Source organism: Nanorana parkeri, unplaced genomic scaffold, assembly GCF_000935625.1.
Source record: "Nanorana parkeri isolate BGI_ZX_2015 unplaced genomic scaffold, ASM93562v1 scaffold14, whole genome shotgun sequence".
NCBI lineage: Eukaryota > Metazoa > Chordata > Amphibia > Anura > Dicroglossidae > Nanorana > Nanorana parkeri.
The window spans coordinates 2,791,879-2,816,642 of record NW_017306282.1 but is presented as its reverse complement, the minus strand read 5'-3'; the positions used below and the strand labels follow the sequence as shown (position 1 = coordinate 2,816,642).

At 42.8% G+C, this 24,764-nt stretch overlaps 1 protein-coding gene across 2 annotated transcripts in view; it reads right to left on the bottom strand.

The window, feature by feature from the left end:
• Nucleotides 1-24,764, bottom strand: part of PRMT8 (protein arginine methyltransferase 8) — a 129,223-nt gene that overhangs the window by 15,923 nt on the left and 88,536 nt on the right. For both annotated transcript variants that reach the window (XM_018557789.1, XM_018557782.1), the window contains exons 5-8: nt 10,285-10,427; nt 7,359-7,446; nt 6,204-6,319; nt 2,682-2,832 (exon numbers count right to left, since the gene is read on the bottom strand). In XM_018557789.1, the coding sequence (XP_018413291.1) occupies nt 2,682-2,832; nt 6,204-6,319; nt 7,359-7,446; nt 10,285-10,427 (498 nt within the window). The remainder of the gene's footprint in view (nt 1-2,681; nt 2,833-6,203; nt 6,320-7,358; nt 7,447-10,284; nt 10,428-24,764) is intronic.

Sequence of the window (24,764 nt, the reverse complement as noted above, 5' to 3'; positions counted from 1 at the left end):
AAATTTTGAAAAAAAAACGTTTTTTTTACATTATGTTAGGAAACATTTATTATTACTACCCAGTTTTTTGGTAAAATATAAAAGATCGGGTCACGTCGGGTAAATAGACACCAAACATGTCAAGCTTTAAAATTGCGCGCACCCGCGAAATCGCAAAAAACTGCCATACCCAAAATTGGCCATAGGTGACGCTTTAAAAGCTTTTACCGCTCATCAGTTTAGTGTTATCAGTGATTGATGGCCCTAGACTTATTGCTCTCACTCCGACGTTCGTGGCGATATGTAACATGTGCGGCGTAATGGGCGCAATCGTCTTTTTTGCACGTATGCGCCCCCGACGCATGTTTGCATGCGTGTATGTATGGGTGGGGACTTTAAAAAATATTTTTGTTTTTTTATTCTTTTTTATGTGTAACTTTAAATTTGGGGGGGACTTAAATTTTTTTTCCCTTTTTTTTTTCCACTAAACTTTATTGCTATCACATACGGGGGCTAATAAAACCCCCTTATGTGATAGCAAAATATGTGACAGGTCCTCTTTATGGAGACATCAGGGGTCTCCAAGACCCCTAATGTCACCTAGGACCCCCCAAAAGAAGCTGATGAAGCAGAGATCTGCTCCATCAGCTTCTTTCCAGCTTCTGAAGCTGGAGAGTGACACAAGAATGCGGAAGTGATGTATTATACAACACTTCCGCATTCTTGCAGAGGAGAGGGGACCGGAGGGAGCTCGTGTACCGAGCTCTCTCTGATCCCCTGTGACACAGGCGACATGCTGATCCCGGGCTCGCACCGGGCACAGCGGAGCCCGGGATCAGCGGGACAACTGCAGGGGGGACCACGGAGCAGCGCGCGTGAGGGGGCGTGTCTGAGCGGACGTCTAAAGACGCCCTCTCGGATCTAGAGACCTCTCGGCCGGCCGTTTTTTTACAACGGCCGGCCCTGAGGTGGTTAAATAATATGCCATTTCAACATAAAAGATTACTTTACTTTCATACACAGTAATCCTTTCTTGTCTTCCCCAACTTAAAGTGTATCAAAAACCAAAACCTTTTTGTCTTGGATGGAGTGGTGAGGAATAAACCTCTCTCTCAGGTTTTCATTGGAACTTAAAAGAGAACTATTGCCAAACCTTATTTTGGCTTTAGTTCTGTTTTGTGTCACAGGAGGACATTTACTAATGTCCTCCTGTGACCCAAAGTCAGCTTATAACAGGCTACTGCCCGCTATATGCTGACAGCACAGAGTTGTGCTGCAGCTGGGAAAATTCCCAACAATATTGTCGGGATCCACCCCACTACCTAAATTGACAGCTGGCTCAGCCAGACCCAGCTGTGCCCGCCCCTTCCCTTGTCTGTCCCTCCAATAACCACTAGAGGAACAGAAAGAGGGCAGTGGGGAATCCCTGCGGGGAGTGGTGAATGACGGTCACCGTTCTCTGCAGGGAGAAGCCGTGAGCTGAGCAATCAGTGCTTTGTGATCATTCAGTTCTCGAGCTATACTACTAAACTGCTGGGAGGAGTACATTTTACTCTCCCAATAGTTCTCCTTTAACTTTTCGTTGTCAAAGTGTATGTTATAATACACGTTGTAGCCCTGAAAATTACTTAAAACTCCCAAATATTATATGATTTCTGAAAGCAAAAACCTTTAGAATAAAATGGTGGCAGTTGCAAATTTTTATGTTGCACAATATTGGCGCAACTCTTTATCAAACCTAATAATATGTAAAAAATGCACTTAAGTTAATTTTAGTGCCCAAAAACACAATATAATACCCATTTTTGTAGCCTATAAAAGATGAGGTTATGATGAGTAAATAAATACCCAACATGCCCAGGTTAAAAATTCCATGTGTCCGTGAAACGGCATCAAAATACGGTACCTCAAATTGTCCATAGGCGACATTTTAAAAGCCCATACAGGCGATTAGTTTAGAGATACCCATGAATATTGGCACTAGAATGATTGCTCTCACTCTGGCGCATGCAGCGATACCTAACATGTGCAGCGGGATCGTTGTTTTCGTACCTAGGAACACCGGACGCGTGTTTACATTAAACATAAGCTTGCGGGGGCGGGGACTTTAAAAAAAAATCTTTTTACATTTATTTGATTTATTCTTATTTATTTTTTTAACCTTTTTTTTCTTTTACTTTACTTAATTGCTATCATATAGGGGGATTACAAGCCCCCTATGTGATAGCATATTAGTGGTGAAAGGGTTCTCTTTAAGGGGACATTAGGGGTCAGTTAGACCCATAGTGTCACCTTTCCACTACAAATAAGCTATTGGGGCACAGAGCACTGAGTAAATGCCAGAGCTCTCCAATCAGCAGACAGCAGGAGTTTTGCTGGTTGGTGAGCAATAGGTCGGGCCCATCATGAAGTGCCCGAAGACAGATCACTGCCTCCAGAGAGACAGAGAGCAGGGGTCCTTCTCTTCAGCATGCTGGCAGTCGACAGGCTTTTCTACTCAGGATGTGTCTGCTTTCTAAAAAGAATGAACTGTAGGAATTTGAACATATTTAGTTTTAATGCATCAGGAATGTAATAAGATTATTAAAGCTATCTTCAGGGTACTAGCAATATATACAATCATTACCATTGGGGCAGTGGTTGGCATTTAATGATATGAGCAGAGGATTGCTTTAAGCATAAAGTTAGAAAAAAAACTGTACCTGTAGAAAATCCAGTCTTCTTGTGGCATTTTGTAAACTCAATGCTGAAATAGGTGACAAGAGCGTGGATGTAATCATTCCGCTGTACTTGTAGACAGAAAGCTGCAGTAAATGCCAGTTCCTCCGGCTTCACTGTGTATATATCAATTTCCTATTAAAAAGGAAAATGGACTTATTTGCCACCTTGCAGGAATGGATAAGATCACTCAGATTACCTACTTTTTTTTAAAGTGTTACAGATATAAATAAATGAATAATTTCAAGTCAACATGGTACACCAAAAATACTTCAAGAACAAGAACCAATGATCCTTATTGTGGAGGGATGTTTTCCAAAGAAAAAGTTACGCTTAAAACTGCCTGATTTAAGATTTTAAATTGCTGGTAGGTGTTCTTTGTGGTTAGGTCATGACAATATTCTGTCTCCAGTTTCCAAAAGTGATTGCGACAAATAGAATATAGTCAGTGATAGAAGTTGTCAGTAGACATGTGCACTGCCAAAAAATGTGTTTAGTTTCGTTTTAAATTCGGATTTGTGTTATTTCGTTTTTCGGGATTCGGGTGTGAAAGTCAATTCGGATTCGAAATTCAGATAAGGACGAAATTCGGTAGCGGCAGTTCGTTCGAACGTTCTTTTCGTTTTCGTTTCTTATTCGTTTCGTTCATTCGTTTGCAGCAAAGTGACATTTGAGGGGGAAAATGTTTTTCTTCAACGAACGAAACGAAACGTAAGGTACTTAAAAAGGAACGAAAACTAAACGAACGTTCGAACGAACTACCGCTACCGAATTTCGGAAACGGAAATTCGGATTTGTTATATCTGTAATTTGGAATTCGGATACATCCGAATGTCCGAATTTCCGAAAATTCGTCAGAATTTCGATTCGGTACGAAACGCACATGTCTAGTTGTCAGTACTGTCACAGATCAGCATTGCAGCTGATCTGTTACTTGTAGTTCTACTAACGTGTGTCACAGATCTGCAGTTAGCTGTTCTGTTGCTTGTAGTTCCACTACATGTGCTCTTGTACCTTGCTTTTGCACTAATCTGGCAGCTTTAGATATTGCCCGATCTCACTTGCTGATTCTTATGCAGCTTCACAGCCAATCAAGTGCTGTCAGCTTGTGGCCAATCCAGTGGTTCCTCCCTCTTGCTCACTCTATTTAAACTCAGTGCAGCTCGCAGCTTGCTGCCCAAGCAACAATTTCCAAGCTAGCCGCCGAGCTCCTGGTTGCTTTTGAAGCTGCCATTCTTGTTGCTGATCTGTGTAACGATCTTTGACTTGCCCCTGGAAAACCTGGTTTACAACCTGCCCGACCTTTGGCTTGTCTCCTGGTATCCGTGTTTTCAGCCTTCCCTGACCTTTAAACGGTTTCCTGGTATCTGTTACTGCAGCCTGCCCTGACCTCTGGACTTGCTGTCAGCAGAGTAGGGTGAACTTAGGGGCTGTGACCTGCGGTCAGCATGCAGTGTAGTCCAGCTCCACCTTCAGGAGCCAAGTATTATGCATAGTTCTGCAGTTTCAGAGACTTGACATGATTGGAAGATATCTCTCAAATCATTCTCAAGTAGACCTGTGCACCAGCAAAAAATGTGTTTAGTTTAGTTTCGTTTTGATTCAGATTTTGCATATTTTGTTTTTCGGATTCGGTTCCGCAATTGAATTAGTTGCGGGATTCGGACGAAATTCGATAGCAGTAGTCGTTTTTCGGATTCGGGTCCGCAATTTATTCGGACGAAATTAGTTAGCGGTAGTCCGGTTGAAATTTTGTTTATTGGACGAAATTTCGTTAGCAGCAAAGTGACATTAGAATTTTTTTTTTTGCCGTTGGGGACAAGGGCCTCTTCCTCACAACCCTGACCCGGTGGTTGTGGGGGTCTGCGGGCAAGGGGGCTTATTTGCATCGGGGTACCCCTTTAAATAAGGGGGCACCCAGATGCCGCCCTCCCCCCTTGTGAATGAGTAAGGGGTACTTGTACCCCTACCCATTCACTAAAGGGTTAAATCAAATAGTAAAAAGTCCAGACTTTTAGATAAAATCCTTTAATTGAAAAAAAAAACAGACTCTATTTTTTACTATTCCTTTAATTAAAAAAAAAAAAAGAAATGGCTCCATCGATGTAATCCAGCGTCAATCACGATGCACGACCCCCGCCGAAATAAAAAAAGTCACGCTGCACGACGACCACCCAAACCCGACGAAAACTCGCCGCAAAATGACATTCAGCCCGATCTTCAACAGATGGGCGGAGCGAGCCGTGACGTCTGCCCATTTGACATTCTCAGCCGTCAAATACTACATAGCATTCGGAAACTCCCGAGTGCTATTCGTAAGTTTCCGAATGCTATTCGGGTCTGTGACCTGAGGTGTCATAATGCTTTTCATATCACACCTCGGCTCACAGACCCGAATAGCATTCGGAAACTCGTGAAAGCATCCGAATTTCCGAAAAATTTCGTCCGAATTTCGATTCGTTTGTATTCGTTTTAGCTGTAATTCAGAATTCTGATGCATGCGAATCTCCGAATTTCCGAAAATTAATCCGAATTTCGATTCGGAACGAAACGAATCGCACATGTCTATTCTCAAGGATATTTCTGCCCATCTTTCTAAGGCTGGGCACACACCTTACAACCATCGCAAGACTTTTGTCTTGCGATGGTTGTAAGGTACTTAAAAAAACGTACGATCTGCCTATGTTGCATAGGCAGATCGTACTTGCGATGATCGCAAGCCACGCCCCCTGAGGGGCGGGCTTCCGATGACCACAATGCCAAACGGGCAGTGTGCGCTTGCGCACACCGGCCCGTCTGGCTTTTATCTTACGACCATGCTACAGACCCGCCGAACATCGTACGATGCTCGGCGGGTTTTGAAACATGTCCGTAAGTTTAAAGTCGTGCAACCTTACAGTAGTAGAGGCCGCACGGCTTCCACACACCTTACGATAATCGTACGATCGCGGGATTTCCCGCGATTATCGTAGGGTGTGTGGGGACCTTAAGGCTTCATTCAAACATGTGAATAATAGGTATGTGTGAATAGCTGCTGCCACTCAGCATATACATAATAATAACAGGCCGACGCGATGGCAGCCACAGCTGTTCAGATGCAATCAGACATCCACCAATTACCTGCAGTTAAGGACAGATGACTGCTTCCAGAGACCATCATCTGTCCCTAACCACAGGTAAGGTAAGTGGATGTTGAATTATATCTAAACAACTGCAGCCACCGTCAGCCTGTCATTTCCATAAATAGGCTGAGCGGCAGCAGCTATTTGCACATACCTGTCATGCTGTCCACAGGTATCCACAGATTGTTGCCGCCAGAATTTGCATATAGCCCTAATCGCAAGTGTGAATGGGGATCTTAGACTGTATGAGCGTTCCAATCGCTCATACTATACACAATATGATAAAATACCACAGAATCAATTCTGTGATGTGAAATGTTTCTCTCTTCGACATGATATGAAAGATCACAAAATAATTGTTTTCTGCATTGAGAATTACCAAACCTTTATCAAACAGGAATTGGTCACCACTTGCTTTGGGTCTACTATGTCCACAAGCGGCTCCTTTATGGCCACATCTCCAATGCACGTCATGTCAAATCCGTAGACATTCTCCCACCCTGTTATCACAAAACAGATAAATACAGTTTACATGTTGATATTTACCAAATTCCTGTACAATATATATAATATATATATGCACAGAGTATATTTATATATACTGTATATATACTGTATATAAATGTTCCCCCCACACTGAAAGGTTTAGGCCTGGTTCACACCTAGGTGATTTATCACGCGGGCAAAATAGCCTGTCGCACAAAAAGGTGCAGGAGCTATTTTCGGGCGGTTGTTGCGAGGTGTGGTTCCATAGATTTCTCTATGCATTGAAAACCGTGTTTTTTCAAAGCAAAATCATGCAAAAAAAATGTTCGTCAAATGCACAAAAACAGCTCAACAGCTGGTTCACAGCTAGGTGTGAACCAGGCCTTAATCGTCAATTTGTAACATATTCCTCTCTCCCCAGCAGCCAGCACTCCTCTCTAACACTCCTGTTGTGGGTGCGCTTTCGAAGTCCTCACTTAAAAGGCAGGCCTGCTGGTCCTGCATTTTACGTTATAACAACAGTGAGCTTCAACCAATGGAGTGCCAAAGGGAAGCGGCTTTGGGGGATGGGTCACATGGACAGTAGGAAGCCTGCAGGATTGAGGGATGAGGTAAGTATTACTGCTTTTTAATGGTACCTAAGTACCTTACATAAAAACTTGTTTTTAACCATTGCAGTTTGGGGGGATCTGCACTGCAAGGATAGTTTTGGATTTTCCCAGAAATGCACGTATTGAAGGAGTTCCTTCGCGGCCATACCCCCAGCCCACCCCGCCTCATGTCAACACTTGGCGGTGAGCAACATATTTTGAATGGCTGTTCGGTGTAAGAATGGACAGTGCTGTGCTAGGGGGGGCTGAGGAGCCTCTCACCTAGAAAAGTGGAAGGCATGCGGCTACCCTCTGAACACGGGGTCGCGACCCACTTTTGGGTCACGACCCACCAGTTGAGAACCAAGGGTCTAAAATATACCAAATCAGCAACAAAGTTCCCCTGGAAATCGTTTTGGTGACTGTGCAACAAGGATAACATCAATGCGAATGACATACTCACAGTGGATCTTGAAGTCCTTATATTGCCTGTCTTCGATGGCGACGATGTACAAAGCGGCTCGGTCAGGGAACATCAGCCCTCCAGGTTTCTGTTGATGAATTAAGGAGAAATGGATCTCATAATCTATTCACCTGACAAAGACACCACAATTTGAACTTCACATATAAAATCCAGACAAGCACCCCCTGCACGCCTCTACTATCCTCCATCATACTGTCAGGCACTGTTTAATATCTGAGAGGAGAGATCAGGCTGCGGGCGACCACACAGATAAAAATGTCACTTTAAATCAAAGTGATTGTCAGTCAGGGCTAAGTGTATTAAAAAAAGTCTACAGCTTACTTGCCTCTTTCATCTCAGCTGAAGAGCGAACGGTTTGGGATTTTCAAAGCACAAATTGGAGTGTTACAGGTGAATCATTTACTTTTTAAGCTATTAGCCCAAAGTGTTCTTTTTTATACAGGGGGATGCCTTTCTTTTGAAAATGGAACTCCACTGTGATTAAAAATAATACAGAAGTGCCAACGCTGCCACTATAGAAGTACTCTAGTCTACACCTGCATGAAGACTGCATTGAAGGAGCTGATAAAGGGAAAATATAATGTAACTGCCTGGAGTCAGTGGGGTTTCTGGCACACAAAGCCTTGACTTTGGCCAAGTTGACACTAAGCCCCGCCCCCTCTGAAGAGTAAACTTCACCCTCTGTCATTCAACTGTCAAATGGCAAAGTGACCACAAGAAGCTCTGGCATCTGAAGGTCAACTGATGGAGCAAGACTTACCATCAGAAGGAGACAAAGTCAACTTGACTTCCAATTGTGGCTCTGTTTGTAGCCTGGGCCTTTGATTGAAGGGGGCTACAGAAGAACACGCAATGTTGTTTTTTCAGATTAATAGCAGGGACTTACAGAGGTGCCTTCTCTTCAGCAGTATTATTGCTTGGGAATCAGGCCATGCCAGGTTCACTTAAAAAATATTTGGATGGACAAACCTAGCAAGGCAAGGAACTCAGTTCAGATTTGGTTATCTTTCCTGTCACCTAATGTGACTAAAGAAATAACAAAGCCACACTGTGTAAACATAGCTACAAAGTATCAAAGAAAATGAATCCTAACCGTGAAATAATGTGATACAATATAAATATTTCACAAAAAAGTAGTCAGCAGTGTATACACATATATACTAGTAGATGCTATAAAAAGCATACACCTCAGTGACAAAATGCCTAGCAAACGTCCATGTTTATGAAACTTCAAAGTCCAACATGAAAAATAAAAGATAAAAGATAAAAATAAGGTGGACGAGAGATAATTGCCATCTTCCGTGACCATCACCAGAGTAATTTTACGGAATACACCTCACCTTCATCAGAGACGCATCAGTGTCTGTATGCGCTGTTCCAATTTTGAAGCCAGGTAGAGGAAGCACCTGACACCGAACAGCCCCCGGTAATTCCTCCTCTCGATTACGAACTCTGATAGCCTCCAGGGAATTCAAAACAGCAAATTTGTCTCAATAGCTCACGTAGCAATGAAAAAATGGGAACACTCGTTGTGTAAATGGTTTAAACGAAATGGTATACTTTGTTAAAAAATGACTACTTACATTTCAAAGATTTCTCTGGTGATGGTCACGGAAGATTGCAATTATCTCTCATCCACCTATATGTCTTTTATTTTTCATGTTGGACTTTGAAGTTTCATGAACATGGATGTTTGCTAGGCATTTTTTCACTGAGGTGTATGCTTTTTATAGCATCTACGCATCCACATATATGTGTACACACTGCTGACTACTTTTTTGTGAAATATTTATATATTGTATCACATTGTTTCACGGTTAAGATGAGTTTTCTGTGATACTTTGTAGCTATTTTACACAGCGCGGCTTTCAATTGTTATTTATTTCTTTATCTGATTGCGCAGATTCAAGCTGCTGCTTCTCAGGTGCATTGATTAGGGAAGCGGCGCGAGGCTATATATTGCTTTATAATGTGCTGCAGCCTGATCTTTTTTTGACATGACAGACACTAGAAGGAGCCCAAAGCATGCTTTTCTCTAGTAGTTTAGCCTTTCTATTATTATTCAGTCGTTCATCTCAGCAAGATTGTTTCTATTGTTATAAATTTTAATGTTTGAGTAATGGTCTACCTTAAAAGCATGCACATCTAAATGAATCCTGAGATGTCTTATTTGATGTAGCTGCTCACATGCACAGTCCAGAGGTCCTGAAAACAGGCATGTGGGATTAAAGTGACCCTATGAAAAACATCCATATTTCTATCCACACAGATTTACTTTAAAAACAAAGGTTCCTACCAGACATGTCTCATGCACTGCTAAATAGACGTTTGCCCGAAACCACTAATGCACAATTTAGACTACAACTCTAAATTCTAAACAGACTGTGCAAAGGCCTGGAAAACTTCTCGTCTTAGAGTCACTCAGGTCAAGAATAGAGTTACTCAAGCTATGAATTATGAAAAGATTGAAGCAACCATTCTGAATAGGATCTCTAAGTACACCAGGACTTGGCAACTGTGGACTGATAACTTTTTACTGCAGGGTTTTGATCACGCACTGCTTGAGTCATAGCCCAGCTGTGGGGCACTACCAACCTCCATCTTGCCACATATGTAGGGGATGTCCTGCGATCCGGGACTGGGATTACGGACTCCATTTTTTAATTTGTTTAGTCTTTTCTTATTCTTGTTTCCTTTCTCCCTTTTTTTATTCTACTTCTAGCTAATTCAGACATTGCAAGTTTTTTCAGTCATGGCGGCTCAGCATCACATGTGGTCATTACCTAAGATGGTCTGCATGCAAATGTCATTTTACCACTCTACAATACTACAGACTGCTGATCAGTATTAGTGCATCCTCATTCGCTTACCATACAAAACACCTCTCTTGAGGTCACATACCTACCAGCCACTTATCCCGTGCAAAGATGACAGTATTGAGCATGGACTCGTAGAACAGACAGTACCCCATCCACTCCGTGATGATAATGTCCACTTTGTCTACTGGCAACTCCACCTCTTCTACTTTACCCCTAAATATTGTAATAACTGAAAAATTCACAAAAAGAAAGAGCCCTTGTTGTTACCATTACATCATTTATAGACACAATGCAGCGGCTAAACGTATCAAAGGGAATTAACGGCATGAAGCAAATATCCCTCACATGGATGCTTTCCTTCTCTGTATCATCAATGAAGTCAAGGCCAAGGATCTGGTAAGCAACCCTGAGATTGGCAGCTTCATTTAGAGGCTTCTCTGGCACTGTATTGTTCTTTGCAATGAATTTCTATTAAAGCAAGTGAAAGTGTATGTATAGTAAAAACTATTAACACTCATTGTCTGTCTTGGTGACACTGGTACCAGGACAATTAGAGTAGTTGAATCCTTATATTGGGGACCAAAACAGCATTAAAAAACTGACAGGGTCCTAATCCTCCTCTACTCTAGCACTAAAAGAAAAGTTTAGGCTAAACATACACTTTAAGTTCACCAATATGCAAGACTACATAAAAGAAGACACAAACTCATTATTAAATAGATCCCTCCCATACATCTATACATCTGGGGAGTACCCCAAAGAAACTGTAACCACAGCCTTCACCACTCCAACTTCAGAGTGATAGCAATATCTAATGAGATGACTGTCAGTGCTGCTGAGAGAGGGGTACAGGCAGAGGAATTACAGGATTTGTAGTTTCCCATGCTGTAGCAGCTGGCATGCTAAGGTTGCATACCCCTGCTTTATATTATTGCACTGGTTATTCCTTCATTGCTAATGCTGGTATAAGTAAAGCCCCAGTTGGTCAAAGGGACCGTTCTTGTGCTTTAATTTGTTATGGTCCGCAGGGGTGTGTCCATTGCTGAACAGGTGAGTACTAAAGGCATCCCTTTTAGCACACACCACCTCAGAAGGTCGTGAGGTATGAATAATGGACCCCCTGAGCAGCACACAAAGGCCAAAGTTCATTTTAGACTTTGATGTGCATTGAGTATGACGTCTTGAGATTCATTGTTTGGACTGCAGCTGTGTACCAGATGATTTATTGGAGCACCACAAAAGACTAAAAGTAAACCTTTCATGAAGAGAATACCAGCCATCTGACTGTTATTTTGACTTTACAGTATCTGCATCCTTGCCCTGGGTCAGTGACAGTTTTGAAGTCAGTTTCAACATGACAGCCAGGTAAATAACATTTTCAGAATGAGAGGACACCAATGGCATGACAGGAGAGCTGTTCCAGTATAACATCCATGGTAAGGATGTCAGCATAGTGCATATATATGCAAACCTAGGACCCTGGAGCCCTACTTGCAACTTGAAGGCTGCATGTAGCTCCATGGTACTTTTTTGTGGCCCTCAAGTTTCAGAAACCAGTAGTTAGTATTTTCCATGCCTTAGTGCTTACTTGTACCTGACCAACATGTGACCTGCACAGTATGGGGAGAAGAGTTTCTGGACACCATCTGACTTAAGTGAAACTCTGTAGTATTCCTTTGCTCTTCTTCCCCCTGGGAGCTAACAAAAAGGTTATGTAGGCAAGTGAGAGGAGGGGCGGAGGAGCTGGGCCTGCACAGGGGGTAATAAGACACTCCCAGAAGAGGGAGGGGGCTGTGCTAGGGATTTGACTCTTCCTGGAGTAGTCTCATTTTCTAGCAAGTGGATCAATATCGTTTATGTAAAGGAAAAACTCTGCATGATAGCATTTAAAATACTTGATTTTTTGTTACTTTTCCCTGCAATATTTTAAGTTGGTGACAGGTTCTCTTTAATAGTTGTTCTTGCTGCAGAAAATATCCAATGTAAGTACAGTAGTTTTTAAAGGGTCTGTAGGGAGCACCAAAGTGGGAACAGTTATTTATAGGGACAGTAGCGGCAGTGATCGCTAGCAGCTAGCAGTGTCATATAATATCCCATATCTCTGATAGTCTCCTGCAGTATGGCCCCAGTCTCTGACAGTCTCCTGCAGAACTGGCCAGTCTCTCACAGTCTCCTGCAGCACAGCTCTAATCTCTCACAGTCTTCTGCAGCACAGCCCCAGTCTCTCACAGTCTTCTGCAGCACAGCCCCAGTCTCTCACAGTCTTCTGCAGCACAGCCCCAGTCTCTCACAGTTGTCTGTAGAAGTATATATGCTAAATATTATGTAGACATTTGGTGAGGTTAGGGGCTGCTCTTGACCTATGTCTAGTAAGCTGCCTGTCCCTGTCCAAGACAATATAAGCATGTATATTTATGCACCTATAGAGGAACAGGACAAATCCATCAATCTGATCCACAGTCACACGTACAGCTCAAGCCATTGTTGCTTCTAACAGGTTTATGTTGAATTTCCACTAGTAAAGCTACGAGAACTCTACTGTATAAATTGTACTTTATTTCTGCCTGTTTTTTTTTTCTTTTCTAAAATTGCACCATGCACATACTTTAATGTATCCTTTCTGTTCCTGATATGAAAACCATATTGATTTTCCTGTATTCCATTGTTTCGTATGTGCTTTTGCCACCTTGTTCTCTGATATTAATATTTCTGGATCATAAGACCTGGTTCAGCGCTTACAGCAAATCCAGCAGTCTTAATTAGTTTTGGCAGAGCGATCATAGGAGGAGGCTATGTGAAAAGTGGGAAAGTAATAAAAAAGACAATAAAGAATATTTCACACTGGAGGTACTGAACATGAAAACTAGATTCCACATCCCACCAGCATTTTTCAGATTCCCATCAGCTATAATATTATATGCCTTTTCTCAAAGGATCTTCTTCCAGTGACTGGTCATATTTAGTATGTGCTTTGGTGGTTGCATTGTAATTGTTTCACCGCAGCCCTCGAATGACACTTTGAGTTTCAGTACAATAAACAAGCGGATTATAGAGCTATGTGGCTGTATATTCAGTTATCAAGATCAAAGACTTAGCTTAGCCTAAGGCCAACATGGCTTCCCATCAAATTAAAGTAGAACTGAAGCCAAAACTTTTAGGTAAGGGAAGCCATATGTGTCCCATTGGGGAGATTTCCCTTCAATTCCTGTATGATAGCCACAACAGGAAGTGAGGGAAAATCCCTCCAAAGAAAGGGAAATCCCTGGTGGTCAGCAGGGTCACCAGAACTAGTGCCCCGTTGGAGGATTTCCCATCTATTTATGTTCTGGTTACAACCAAAATTTGGGGATTGTCTTTCCATTAGTGATAATGGTCACCAGGACAAATAAAGAGGGTGAATTTCCATAACGGGGAAAGGTTTGGTTTCTGTTACACTTGAATGGACTAGAAATTGTTGTGATGGGGGTAGGGGGCTAAGATCAACTTCCCTGATGGTGTCCTCTACTTAAAGTTGAACTTCATGCAAACATGGCAAAGGGTGGACAAATTAATATATAATTCAGGAGCCAGTCTGCCCAATTCAGGAGCCAGCAGTATTTTTTTTAGAAGCCAGCTTCATTGACAACAACCAAGGAGAACCTCAAAAGTTAGGCACAGTCATTTATAAGGAGCATTGGCTACCTGGCTACATGCTTTTACACAGATGAAATGTATGTATGAGGGCTGTTTAACCGGGCAAAGGATTTGTATTTCGGAGATTTACACAGCTCTGCCACACAGCACAGAGAAGTAGACCTGATTTTTCTGCTGCAACTGCTGCAACAGTTCCTTACAGGTCTTGCTTTTTTATTGTATTTTAAAAAAAATAAGCTCGGATCAGGGGGCATGAAGTCCTTAAAGCAACATTAGTGGGGGGTGGGGGGGAGTTCTACCTTCAATGTCACTTTAACTATTATAGGTTTCTTTAATTTAATGGTAGACATATAGTGAGGCATATTTATAAAGTAGTAAATGTGTCTTTCACCAAACGTTCACAGGCAGTGAATTAATCACTGTTATTCAAAACATACACCAGGATTATCCACTTGTAGTGCATGTTCAGTGAATGTGTGATTAACTGCTTTAATAACATACCCTATAGACTAAAACAAAACAAATATGAATATGTACTTATGTCATGCTTAAGCTTAACGTGATATGAATCTTTCACTGCAGTGTGTATTATCTGCATCATAAATTACTGCTGTTTCATTTCCTGACATGTAATGATTGCGGGCGCTGTCACCGCGGTACACTGTTCACTTCTCCATGGGGGTATTCCGTGTTTGTTCCTCACAATGAAAGTCACATTGATCAGCTCTGAGCCGCCAGAATAGACAGAAGACTGAACTATTTAATATGCTGCCGTTTATGAAATCCCTTTCTGCTTCTGGAATAAAAGGGCCGATTTATGAAAACTAGAGAAAAAAGCCGAACTGCTGCTCAGAGAAAACAAGTCTGTCTTTATATTTCATTTCTGTGGTGTAATGAAAGATAACAGTCTCAGTCCATCTTACAAAAATCCGGGATTCAAAAGGTTCTACTGGTCCTGGAACACTTGTGATGGATTTGTCAGTCCAGCTTAATCTAATAGCAACTATCATGACCATATTTGGACAATGGCAGCACCTGGGATCCCACAACCCTTTGTTTACATTCAGGTGACGACTGGCGAAATTTGAAGTGAGAGTGCTCCAGGAGTGGATCGTCTCAGCAGTTGGTGTGTTTTGTTTTGGGGGGTGCCCTTCATCCTGACGGATCTACATCACTGGATGGCGTAATTGACGAAAGAGTTACTTTAAAAAAAAAAAAAAGGACTTTATCACAGTGTTGTTTGTTTATTTACTTATTTATTTTCATTCAGTGATTACCATGTGAGTAGTATTTTATGTCAGCTTGTATGTTCATTGATTAATAAACTGTATTACACCAGTTTTCAGGTGGTGGGGGTCCTCTCCGCACACCTTACAGCAGTCCTGGCCAAATAAGAACGGTGGTGCTCGCAATGACTATCACGGATGGCACCGTGCAAAATACGAAGTAAAAGAAACAGGTCACCAGCACTCGTTTAGAATAAATATGTCCTTTTTTAATGGACAATTGTGTCACTACAATCAACAGAGCCAACAATCAACAGAGCTCTGTTGATTGTAGTGACACAATTGTCCATTCAAAAAGGACATATCTATTCTAAACGAGTGCTGGTGACCTGTTTCTTTTACTCTGTATTACACCAGGACATTTTTTCTGAATGAGTAACTGGGGCACTATGTTCCCCTTATTTATTCAGGGATAGGGCTGGATATCTGGGGGTTCTTTTATTTTCCTTTAAATTTTACAGTTTCTACCAGAAGAAGAGGTGAGTGTAAATCCTCCATTGAGAACACTTGCTCTGGTGACAACTGTCTAAGAGGGGATTTCTTCACTTTGGAGAGATCTCCTCTCAATTCCTGCTGCAACTTTTAGATAAGATGTCAAAAAGAAATACAATAGGGACAATAGGGACTTTATATTGTAAGCTCCTTGAGGGCAGGGACTGATGTGAATATGCAGTATTTAAAGCGCTGAGTAATGTGTAGGCGCTATATAAATGACAATACTAATAATACAACTAAGCAGCCACCTCATTTAACCACCTGCTGTCCGGCCGTTTTAATTAAACGGCCGGACAGCGGCTTCTTGAATGCGGGTGGCCGTTTTTAAAGTCCCATCCCGCCCCGCTCGTGCCCGCCTCTAGGAGGTGCACACAAGCGGGAAATCAGCCTGCAATCTAAACAGTCGGCGATGGCTGTTTACATACAAGCGTTCGGGTGTCTGTAGAGACGCCCGATCGCTTGTAATATGCGTGCGGGTGTGCGGCCCCCTCCGCCGCAGCTGGCGATCCCGAGCTCCGCTGTGCCCGGTGTGAGCCCGGGACCAGCACAGCAGCTCTGTGGCCGGAGATCAAACGGAGCTCAGTACATGAGCTCCGTTTGATCTCCTCTTCGGAATGCAGGCAGTGATGTGTATTACATCACTGCCTGCATTCAGTGTCACTCTCCGGTACAGAAACCGGAGAGAAGCTGGTGAAGCAGCTGTTTGCTTCATCAGCTTCTCTGGGGGTCCCTAGGTGACATTAGGGGTTTTGGAGACCCCTGATGTCTCCATAAAGAGGACCTGTCACTGAAAATTGGCTATCACAAAGGGGGCTTGTTAGTCCCCTATGTGATAGCAATAAAGTTAAGTGAAAAAAAAATGTTTAAAAGAATTAGTTACAAAAAAATTAAAAGTCACATATAAAGGTAATAAAAAAACATGCGTCGAGTGCACCTAAGTGCGTAAACGACAATTGCATCCATTACGTCACACATGTTACATATCGCCGCGAACATCGCATGGCCAATTTTTGGTATGGTAGTTTTTGCGAGTTCGCGGACGCACGCAATTTTAATGCTTGACATGTTTCATGTCTATTTACCCAACGTGATCCCGCCTTTTATATTTTGCCAAAAATGTGGGTAATAATAACTGTTTTATAACATAACGTAGGAAAAACAGTTTTTCTTCCCAAATTTGAGGTACTTTTTCATTATATAGTAAAAAATAAAACCCCCCAGTGGTGATTAAATACCACCAAAAGAAAACTTTATCTGTCCCCAAAAAATGGTATAAAATTCATTTCAGTACAGCGCTGCATGACGGAATAAACGTCAGTCAAAGTACCGCAGCGCTGAATACTGAAAAATGGCCTGGACAGGAAGGGGGTGTAAACACCCCGGTCAGCAAGTGGTTAATGACTATTAAGCTGTAATATATAACTTTTTTGTTTTGGGGGTCAGATACACTTTAAGTGTATCCGTGGCTTTGCCCTGCTTGGGCAAGATTTAGCACACTGTCCTTTAGAAAGGTAAGTAATAAACTTCTTCTTTACAGGGTTGTGCTGACTTCATTTTGATAGACTAAAGATAAACAGCAATGAATCGAATATTCCCTCACTGCAAGTATACTATACTTTCCCTTTAAGGTGGATATTTAAAGTGTATGTACAGTCAAAACTTTTCTTTTTAGTTTTGGATACAGCAGGAAAAGAATAAAACCCCTGTCAGTTATTTTTTTCTCAGTGTTTGTGTCCCATTGGGTAAATTAGGTTGGTACAAGACCTGTAAGTGTCACTGAACTGCAGCAGAGAAAAGCCAGGTCAGTAGGCAGGGCTTTGCCCTGTGGCAGAGCTTTGTGAATCCCAGAACTGGATGGGCAGGTAAATCAGCTCATATATATGTATTTAACCTGGTAATTATTATAAATAATTGAAAACATTAAACTGATATTGTGCAAACGCTTAGTTAGCCTCATTCAAGATCAGCACAAGGACATTGTTTTCTATGATGGATTAGATAGGAAAGGTTTGGGAGCGTACACAGGAAAGTGCAGCGGTGTGGACAGAATCAGCTATCAGTTTGATGGATAGGTGTGTGTACTGGACAATATTATGAATTGGGCAGACATGAAGAATTCACAGATTCAATTTTCATCTACTGATGACTCTGGTGCAAATATGTGCGGGGGCTGCTCCATCCGGCTTAGACACTAATAAAATGGAACTTTATCTTATGAAACTGTCATTTTCAGCTGCACAGGGTGACACAATGACAGGATTGCCATAGTTGGGGAGATTTCTCAACTAGGATGGCAAGCAGTGATTGAAGTGGCACAGATTGAGATCAATGACACAGGTCGTACGGATGTGTCCGATGCAAATGTTGGCAAGCTTTTCTGCTAAGGCAAAATGACTTTTAATAACTTTCAGTTACTGGTGACTTTCATAGAGCTACATGCTGCCTAGACTCTCACCCTTCCATAGACCTCCCTGCCCTTTGCCACAGCCATTCAGAAACTGTGTTATAAGACACAACCCCCGTATAAAAAGATTCAAGCTTGCACTACTCAAACTCAATCAGAGGTTGCACTCACTCTGCGCGACAAGCACATCAACATGCATCAGAGTACTCATTAATGAATGGCCAGTAAATTATTGTGCTTAACACAGAGGTATAAAGCACTATTTGTAACACAGAGGTATGAAGTACTGCATGTAGTAAAGAAGCATGAGGCACAGTGCAATGTAGAAAGGCATGGCCCATGGTGGGTAGTAGAGAGGCATGTGGCACTGCATGTAGTAGAGAGGCATAAGACACTGCATGTATTATAAAGGTGTAACAAAGGTACATGAGGCACTGCATGTTGTATGGAGGTGTAGGGCACTGTGTATAACAGGCAGGCATTAGAAACTACATGTAGAAGAAGTGTAAGGCACTGTGTGTAATGAAGATATAATATAGAGATGTGTGGAACTGTTAGAAATTGGAGGTATACGGCACTGCATGCAACAGAGGGCCTAAGGCACTGTGTGCACAATCCAAGGGTTTGTAGTATGTAGTAGAGAAGCATGAGCCAATGCATGCAGTGAAGATGTATGAATAACCCCTGACCAGGTAGAGAGATGATAGAAGAAATGGATGAAGAGGCAGCAAATCGAACAATTGTACATCTCTCAGCACTTCACTTAATGGGTGTGCAGGAAATCAGTGACTACTGAAAATGCAAATACTATGGATATGTAAACATACATACAATACATATATAGACACAAATCCACAAGTTCCACATTTGTTTTGCCTTCAAAATAGAAAAAAAAAACATTTGTGGCTTGTGTACATGGGCCCTGCATTATGTGTGAGGATGCATAGGTACCAACCACAACCCAGATCGTCAGGAAGAAAAGTTGAGTGCCGGATGCCAGGCGAGCAAGAGATGAGGTAAGTAAAAGTCTTTTTTCCTGGTACCCTAGGCTTAAACTAGCATTTAACCCTTACAGTACATGGCAAGGGTATTTTTATTTCCCTGGTTCAGCTTTAATGTAAGATTACCAGATTTTCACATTGAAATCATCTACTGACCATGCCCACTTGTAACCATTTGTAATCACACCCACAAAATCATGTTGCCACTTTTAGCATGCCCTCAAATAATTGGTCACAGACTTCTGGAAGAGGAAGAAGACATTGAAGATACAATGACAAAGTGCACTACAAGGAGCGAAATAATGGGGCACATGCAATGAGCCGCAGTGAATCATGCAGCCGGTCAAATTGCGCTAGCAGTGGGAGCGGCTGACGATACATGTTTAAATAAACACTGAACCTACTCTACTATGGGTCAAGCATGTGTAACATACAGAGTGCAGGGATCAGGAGTGTGTAACGCAGAGACTTCAAGGGTCAAGAATGGGTGCAGGGTTCAGAATTGTGTAATGCAGAACACAGGAGTTAAAAGTGCATGGAGCAGAGAGCAGGAATCAGTAGTATTTAACATACAGAGTGCAGGGGTCAGGAGTAGGTAACACATTGAATAAGATGGTCAGGAGCAAGGAACACATGTAGTGCAGGTGACATGAGTAGGTAACGCATGGAGTACAGGGGGCATCAGTAGGTAATGAATGGAATCCAGGGGGTCATGAGTAAGTAATACATGGAGTACAGGGGTCACCAGTAGGTAATGCAAGGAGTACAAGAGTCATGAGTAGGGGACAATAACAAGTAACGCAGAGTTCAGGGCTCAGTAGTAAGTAACGCAGGGGTCAGTAGTAAGTGACACAGGGTTCAGGAGTCAGTAGTAAGTAACGCAGAGTCCTAGAGGTAGCCATCACAGCATGTACAAAACTACCTTTATATGACTGCAGTTCACTGCTGCTGGGGCTGGCGCCGGGGATGTTTGTTTCTCAGGGACAGACCTCTCAAAATAGGGACTGTCCCCGGGAAATGGGGATTAATGGTAACCTTACTTTAATGGGATCGCACACTTGTTGTTTTTTCCAGTGTGTAGTATCTTAAAGAGAGAGTACATTGGTTCCAATTTTTATTTAATTGAAAGGAATTTGTTACCGCACAGTTGTTCAGGGAACCAAGGCCATAGGTGTATCTACTGCAAGGCAAACTAGGCATTTGCCTAGGGCGGCACTTTCCAGGGGGGCGCCAAAAAATGCTTCCCCCAAACCAGTTAGATAAGAGAAAGAAAATTTATAATAAATTATTCATAAATTACTGCCAGTACTCCTGGACCTGGTGCTTCTTTGACTGGGGGACCAACGTGTCAACCTATGCCGCCTACTCCTTCATATAAATGCCGGCTGCAGCTCCTTACTCTTCCTATTCAACATGCTGTGCAATGTATTGGTGTGTGTGACTTTCATCCGGATGCACTGGAAGTTCAGGTGCCGAACCATCCTGGGAAACCGTCACCCAAATCTCTGACTTCAGGCAGCGGAGGAGCTTCCGCAGGACATCAGGGCTGAAATCCAGATGGTCATCGTGCTCATTGGAACCTCCGTGGTGGTGAATCTGGGGAAGTGCAGCCTATAGAAGGCCCAGCATATGAAGGCAGAAGATCGGTGTTGCAGCTGCAGTACTAGAGACTAGCACAGTATGACAAGGCAGGAGAGAATGGTTATTGTAGCTGTAGAACTAGGCAGCCCATCAAGCCAGGAGTGGAGAAGTAGGCTATAGCAAAGGTAGAACCTGTCAGAATCTAGATACACCGTGCGCTCGACTGACAGGTTATGCAAAATGTCTTAAACAGGAAGGGGTGGGACTAATTTAAATTAGGGATAGGGGGTGCTCGGGTTTAGTCTTGCCTAGGGCAGCACAAAACCAAAATACACCACTGACCAAGGCAGACCTGTGAGCTCTCCAATGGACACGTTTGGGACACATATTAAAGTTCGTTTAAGTATATAAAGTGAATGTCTATACCACATTTGTGGATATCCTAATGCCAGTACTGTGATTTCACTTTTAATGTTTTAACTTGTAGGTCTGTTTGTACTAACAGTTTTCCTTGTTTCAGCATGCAGCCTACACTGAATAAAGTTGCATACAATTTACAATTGTCTGACTTGCTGTGGCAAGGGATTTTGAGGGTGTCACCACGTTCAGGTAGAAGCTGTACCCACATAATTATCAAAGCCAATACCTACGCTACATTTATTTTCCTATTCATGCTTTAAATATAGGGACAAATATGAAGCAAATTCATTGCAGCACATTTCCAAATTCATCTCATTTACACACCGTTCAGTGAATTATGCAGATCTGTCACTACGCCCAAATGTGCCTGCAGGGTGTATAAATAGAGGTGTAAGGAGTAAAATTGTACTCGTAGTTTAGGTGCAGCCATTTTAGCACTGGAACTGCACAAAATATTTAGGGAAACCATTTGTTAAATCTGCTCTGATCTGAGGTTATCTAGTTCATGACAGGCTTACTCTGTAGCTCCTACTGCAATTCATCCTCTCCAGCACTGGCACTACCCCCAGCAAATGTACTGCTCCAGTCATCCACTGTCATCTTCTGCATTGAATGAAGCTCAATGTCATTCAACCCACTTTCCCATCCCAGGGTGAAAAGAATCCTTCCCTTTGCGGGTGCATCATCAGGCTGATTGGGCCTACAGGAGAAAGCTGTGGACAGTGGTGCTGTGGCATTACGTGGTGCCACTTTCTGTAGCATTCAGCACCCTCCTACTGCTAAGGAACAAAGACGAAAAGGACCTATGAGTTCAAGTAACTGGACTGAGACTGCTGGAAAAAAAGGTATATGTACAAATACATTTAAAAATAAGTGTGTGTTGAGGAAGTTCCAAAGGCAGTGGGTTCAGGTAACGGGAGGTTGGAAGGCTGGAAGGTGCAGTTGGGCACTATACCTAGAATCAAAGATAACATTGTAAATATTTGTGAAAGTGCTACTTAAATCATTCAGATCCATGCATCAATACCAACAGACTCTAGATATCTGACATTAATGTGTAACACACCTGGGAGGCAGATGAGGACCTATGTGGTCTAGAATCTCAAACCTCAGCTATAATCTTTGACTCTTTGTTGGGTGGAAGAAATTGGCCACCAATGCCGCATGTTTAACAAAGTGTATTAACGCACAATAAACTCAGGGAGAGCTAGTGGTAGTTAGTCACATTCAACTGGACTTGTTCTGCAATTTTGAAGAGATACTGTACCTTCTCCTAGCCACTTCTTAAGTTCTGATGAGTGTCAGGAAAACACCCAACATGTAAAGGCAGATGTTGATTGTCTAAATATAGGATGGGAGGTGTAAAAGGTGTGGAAGCACCCTTTTCTAGGATCATAATCCCACCCTTGGTGTCAGGTGCACAGGTGTTAAACTGTCAATTTACATGGTGTGAATTCTTATCAACATGTCAGGTTAGAGATGTTAAAATGGCATTACATGTGGGAGACAGATGGTACCCAAGGCTCCCACCCCTGTTCAAAGATGCTTGTTCCAGGCTGACATAGATGACTGTTTTCATGTTTCTTGCTAACCAGTTGTTATCTGTCCAAATGTGCCCCTTACTGTGCTCAAAGAATGTTATTCTACATTAAGGTGAAGGATCACCTGACCTGATTCATGACCCCTTTGCAAATTCTAAATTTCTATTTTTCTAACACTCATCAACATCTCCCTTTCCAATGTGATTGGATTAAGGTGTCTGTGCTGTGGATATCAATTCTGGGATATTTTCCTTATAATAATCAGAACTGAAGAAACGACCTGGATGTGCTACAAAACGTCTTCAAGATTACAGAACAAGTCCGGTTGAATGTGATTAACTACTCCAGAGATTTCTGCTAGCAACAGTCAATACAGAAATAAGAACCTTTAAGCTGAGACGGGCAATCCATACTGTTGAGCAGCTTCAGGCAGCACAAAAATATACCTTTTCTGTTGTGGTATCAGGCTTCCTGCAGTGTCCACCCGCAGTAGCTTCTAGTCAGCTCTCCAGGACACTCTTCAACAGTAAAGTTCCTTTTATTGGTGCTCCTACAAGGCTTCAGCTTACTTCTACTGGATGTACACCCCAGCAGCCAGCAACATTCTCTAGGGCCCTAAGACACTGGTCTACTCTTGGCTTTAAAATCCTCAAACTGCAGGCCTCCAACACATCTTCCTTTCTTGGCCGCAGCCCAGGAGGCAAGGACAAATATTTATATCCTTCCCTGAACTTCTTGTCTAGTACAAGATTACAAGGGACACAGCAGCCTCCAGTAGCTGTCCATCTACTAGCTTGGAGAAGGGAGATGGTTGGAGCAGGAGAGTGACTGGCTTTGATGTGCTTGTGTGTTTGTGGAGACACACGCAGCTTACTAGCACACATAAGAGTGGCTCCATAGGGCCCTGTGCTCAAGGGGACCAGCTGATTCTGCAGGAAGCTAAAGCAGAACTCCAGGATGTGCAAAGATGAATCCTTGCATTGGGGCTACCTGGGCTGCGGACCCGGGACTGGCATCTCCGATGTCAGCGGGTAGCAGGGAGAGAGACCAGTGAATGTCCATTCACTGATCTTCTCACCGCTGAATGAAGCCAGAAGCGACGCTGCTTACATCACTTCTGCCTCCTCAGCTGTCATTCCCCGGCTACAGAACCTGGGGAGGAAGCTGATTAAGCACGATCGGTGCTTGTCCAGCTTATTTGAAGTGCAAAGGTGACATTGGGTGTCTAATAGACCCCTAATGTCACCTTAAAGAGCACCTGTCACCTCGAATGTGCTGTCACATAGGGGGCTCGTGAAGCACAATTTCTTACTGTGTTTTTGTGTACTACAATCCACTTAAAGGAGAACTATGGGGTCAGGACTTTTCCCCATAGTTCTCCTTAGGGTAACGGGAGGACACAAACTAGCGTCCTCCCATCACCCTAGGCTCAGTATACCGCGAGCTACAGCTCGAGGTATACTGAGACGCCGCAGCCGGAGCGGATCCCGACATCGATGTCGAGGTCCACCCAGCTGTGTGAGTGACAGCTGGCTCTGCCTATCTAGAGGTAGAGCCAGCTGTACCCGCCCCCTCCCCCGTCCGTTCCGCCAGTCAGCGCTGGCGGATCGGAGCGGGGAGAGGGGAATCCAGCCCCTCCCCTGCCACGGCAGAGAGCCGTGACAGGATCGAGAGGTGAGCGAACCCGGTATGTGTTCGCTCACCTCCCGATCTACTGAGCCGACCTGTGACAGTCTCATTGTCACAGGTCGGCTAGAACAATGAGGTGAGTGAAAAGCACTCACCTCATAGTTCTCCTTTAAGTGTATTTTTTACTGAAATGTTGGGTTTGATAAAACATTGTGCTATTATTATGCATTTGCCAGCATTGTATTCTACAAGGTCTCTGCTTTCAGGAAATATATAACTCTCAGGGGTTTTAAGTAATTTTCAGTCCTAAAATGTGAATTATAACCTATGCAAAAAACGCAAAACAGCTCTGGCAGTGAAAGGGTTGAACATGTTCTAATCCGATAACCATCTGCATATTAATACGTGTTATTAAAACGTCTTTTACACAAACTACTTTCTGAAAACGATCTAATGTGTTTACAATGCCGTTTTAAACAGAGATTAGGTATTAATGGGCTAGGCATCTTTCTGCTACACATGTAAGAGCCATAAAAACAAGTAATACCAATAAAGGTGAAGGGGGGGGGGGGAGGG